The sequence below is a fragment of the Plasmodium reichenowi genome, chromosome 12 (genome assembly GCF_001601855.1).
Source record: "Plasmodium reichenowi strain SY57 chromosome 12, whole genome shotgun sequence".
NCBI classification, from domain to species: domain Eukaryota; phylum Apicomplexa; class Aconoidasida; order Haemosporida; family Plasmodiidae; genus Plasmodium; species Plasmodium reichenowi.
The window spans coordinates 528,811-533,215 of NC_033657.1; the positions used below are offsets into that span (position 1 = coordinate 528,811).

General features: G+C 20.9%; 1 protein-coding gene across 1 annotated transcript; it reads left to right on the top strand.

Annotated features, from left to right (window-relative positions):
* Positions 1 to 5: 5 nt before the first annotated feature.
* PRSY57_1213400 (phosphatidylinositol-glycan biosynthesis class O protein, putative) lies at positions 6 to 4,405 on the top strand (the record flags this gene model as incomplete). Its single annotated transcript, XM_012908561.2, has 4 exons — positions 6 to 2,782; positions 2,949 to 4,046; positions 4,170 to 4,242; positions 4,336 to 4,405. Coding segments are annotated over 4 exons (4,018 nt in total), but the record flags the coding sequence as incomplete, so codon positions are not given.

Consider the following 4,405-nt stretch of genomic DNA (forward strand, 5'->3'; position numbering starts at 1 on the left):
ATAAAATGAAAATTAAATATAATATTAAAAAAAAAAATGATAACCTACATCATTTCATAAGTAATCATACGCTAATATTTTCTATTATCCTACTTATAAATCTATTGATTTTTTTCTCATTTATCAATGGCTATTTTTATGCAAGACAAACACTTGAAGAAAAATCAGAAAATCTTGAGCTTTTTAGTAGGAAAGTATTTGGAGATGAATACGTAGAAAGTTTGAAAAAGAAAAAAAATACTTTTTCGATTATTAATGCACCATATGATAAAGTAGTTATACTTTTAATAGATTCCTTAAGATTTGATTTTACCCTATACGATACTAATTATGAAAAGGAATTCATAGGAAAAGAAAAAAATACCGATATCTACAATAATATATCTAGCAAAAAAAAAAATATATCAAATGATGGGGGAAAAAAAAACTCATTATTTTTTTTAAATAACATGATAAATGTACATCACATTTTACAAAATGAAAAAAACAACACTTTATTATTCCGGTTTGATGCAGAAGCCCCTACAATAACAACTTCAAGGATAAAATCTATATTTATGGGTACAATACCAAATTATATGGAAGTAAATGAAAACTTTAGTCCTACGACTAGTGTTGAAGATAATTTTTTTGAACAGCTTCATTTAAATAATAAAAAAGCAATAGCTATAGGTGATAATACCATTACTCATTTGATGAAACATTTTTCTAAAGAATTAGTTTATGAGAGCTTTAATGTTTTTGATTTTTATTCATTAGATATTGCTGCAAAGAAACATTTTTATGAAGAATACGAATCAAATGATTGGGATATTATGTATATACATATGTTAGCAGTTGATCATATTGGACATATAAAAACACCCAACTCAAAAATCATGGGAGATGCCTTAAAAGATTTTGATACATTCATATATGATATTATAAATAAAATAAAATTAGATAATCTTAAAAATATTAGCACAGAAGAAAAAGAAAAAAGGAAAATAATAAAAAAAAAAAAATTTAAAACTTATAGAAACGGTCATCATATAAAAAATGAAAATGATCATACTATTGAAGATATAAAAAATGAAAATGATCATACTATTGAACATATACAAAATGATAATGATCATACTATTGAACATATACAAAATGATAATGATCATACTATTGAAGATATACAAAATGATAATGATCATACTATTGAAGATATTGAAAATCAAAGGGAACAAAAAAATGATGATAAAAAAACACTGTTCATATTTTTTGGTGATCATGGACAGCTAGATACAGGAGATCACGGAGGATACAGCTTGGACGAAACCCATAGTGCTCTTTTTGCATATTCACCCTTAAACTTTATATCTTTAGATAATGACATCATTCAAAATAATTTTGTTTTATATGATAAAGATAAATTAAAAAAAAATGTTAACATACTGAATGAAGAAAATACTAATAATGAAAATATAGATAATTATAAAAAATATCATTCATATTTAAAAGATAGAAATAAAAAATATTCTTACCATTATAATGTTAAATATACAAAACAAGTAAATTTAATGAGTACCTTATCCTTATTAATTGGGTCAACATTACCTTATGGAAATATAGGAAATATTATTATGGATTTCATTCCCAATGCATATATAAATAATAATAATAATAATAATTTTTCATTACCTAATGAACAGACAAATTTATATTATGATGTTTTAAATTTACATTATATTGCTGAATTAAATTATGCTAACTTATGGCAATTGAATAGATACCTGAATGAATATGAAAAAAAGTATAATATAATAAAAAATGAAGATTATCATTTTATTAAATCCTCATGGCATAATATACAAAAAGACAAAAAGGAATTGTTTTTTCAACCAAATAAAAAATTTATTAAAAATGACATTTTATTAAAAAAAGAAAAAGAATCATATATAGAATTCATAAATGAAATGACAACTCTAATGGATATCACACAAAAATATTTTTACTATATATTCAACATAAAAGAAAAATATTTCTTAATTTTATCTATTCTTTTAAATATATTCTTATTATTATTTTTAAAACATTTTTATTATTATTCTAAATTAAATTATTACCATAAATTAATTAAAGGTTCGAAGATTCTATTATGTATTAGTCTATTTCTTAATATTATAGTAACCTTTAATGATTTTAATAAAAATATTTATTTATTACTTTGTATATGTGTATTACTTTTATATTTTTTTATCTTCTGTTTATCAAGTAAAGAATATAAAGATATATTCCGAATATTTTCTCATGCTAAAATCATTTTCATAAGCAATAATATAGATATGATCATACCTAGTATAAAAAATTACAATATGAGCCCTAAACGTAACATGAATATTACGAATAATGACACCTACCATACATCACATAAGGATGGGAAATCTTTCTCAAATAAAGAAAAGAAACAAAATAATACACCTATGTATATATTATATAATATTATTTATTTATTAAGAATAATTCGAAAAAAAATTGTTCAGTATATAATCTTTATACATTTGACAATATACAATCTAACTATAGGTAATATTATCTTTATTCTATTTAAATTATTTCCGAAAATTATAACCATTTCATTTCAAATATTAAGAAGTAATTTTTTCCTTTTGTTTGTTATTATATGGAGCTCCTGTGAAATGTCCTTTAATTATATACATAACGAAAGATATTATATTCATTACATTTTAATTACATATGTTTTATTTGGCATGCTTAAATGGAAGTATCACCGTGTCTTTAATATACTAAAGTAATACAATCCACACATTAAAAAAAATAATATAATATAATATATATATATATATATATATATATATATATATATATTTATATATTTATATATACATATATATTTATATATACATATATAATTATATACATTTATATATATTTATAAATTCTTGTTCCTTTTACAGAGCCTTTATTTTGTTGGTGCTTTTAATAACTAATGCTTTGTATAGCCATACACCCGAATATTTTGACCATGGTAAAGAAAAAATATATTTAAAAGAATCTGTACTAAAATCAGTTTTTCCAATATCATCTTATATTCTTAGCTTAATATTAATAAATAGTGGTATTAATAATTTACTGAAAAAACGAATAAAAATAATAATAACACAAATATGGACATTACAATATATCCTCGTTTTTTTGTTCCTAAATAATATCTACCATAGATATATTCAATTTATAACACCCCCAAGTATTTATTTCTTAACCATTTCAACCTTCATATTCATACTGTTAAGTAAAAATATTTTAAATGAAAAAGAAAAATTACAAGATTCTTTAGACAAAATATATGAAGTCTGTATTACATTATTTGTCATAATAATTACCTCAATACCTTTGTCTTTTATTATATATAGCAATACAAATTTAGGTGTATTATTTCTCTTTTATATGACATTTCTTTTTTTCTACTTTATTCTTATAAGTTCCAACTGTTCAGAAAATATGATCCAAATGAATGACATAACATCTACATGGATAAATGAACATATAGATAATACAAATGATCCTATAATTACAAAAGAAAGTTTGGAGAATAAAGAAAATTGTCCTTCATATAATACATATATAAAAGAAAAATTTTATTATAAATTAATGGTAGAAAAATTCAAATTATTAAATACATGCTCTCTATTAAATGAAGAAGAAATAATGGAAATACAAATGTATAAATTAATTAGAGATATTTCTTATTTTTATATAAATGAAACAGATTTTTATATTTTATCATGTGTACTTTTAATATATTCTTTTTTTATAACGGGACATAAATTTATTTTAAATAACTTACCACTAGTTTCAGGTTATGTTGGATTATATAAATATGTGTGGCCAATAAGTCAGTTTTATATTTTTAATCATATTTTTTTTCCATTCTTCTTTTCCTTATTTTTTATCATTTATATTTATAACATAAGAAGGATAAAAATTATAAATTCGTTTAAGCAATTTGATTTGTATTATTTTTATGTTTATCCACTAATGAACTTTTCCTTCAAGTAAGAGAAAAAAAAAAAATAATATACATCCATAACATTAATTATTTATATTTTTGCAAAAACGAGTTCGTTATATATATATATATATATATATATATATATATCTTTCTTTATTCTCTTTAGGGCCTCCTTTTTGTTTTGTTGCAAGTTTATTATATCTGTATGGGTTTCATATTACTTGAACCTGCACATAATGGTAAAAATATAATCGCAGTTTAAAATGTTATATAATAAAATATATATACATATATATATATATAATTTTTTTCTATTTTTACTTTTTTTACAGTTATATGATTATTTCCTGCCAAAAATGTTTTACCTATTCGCTATGCACCTTATCATTATTATATTTTGTT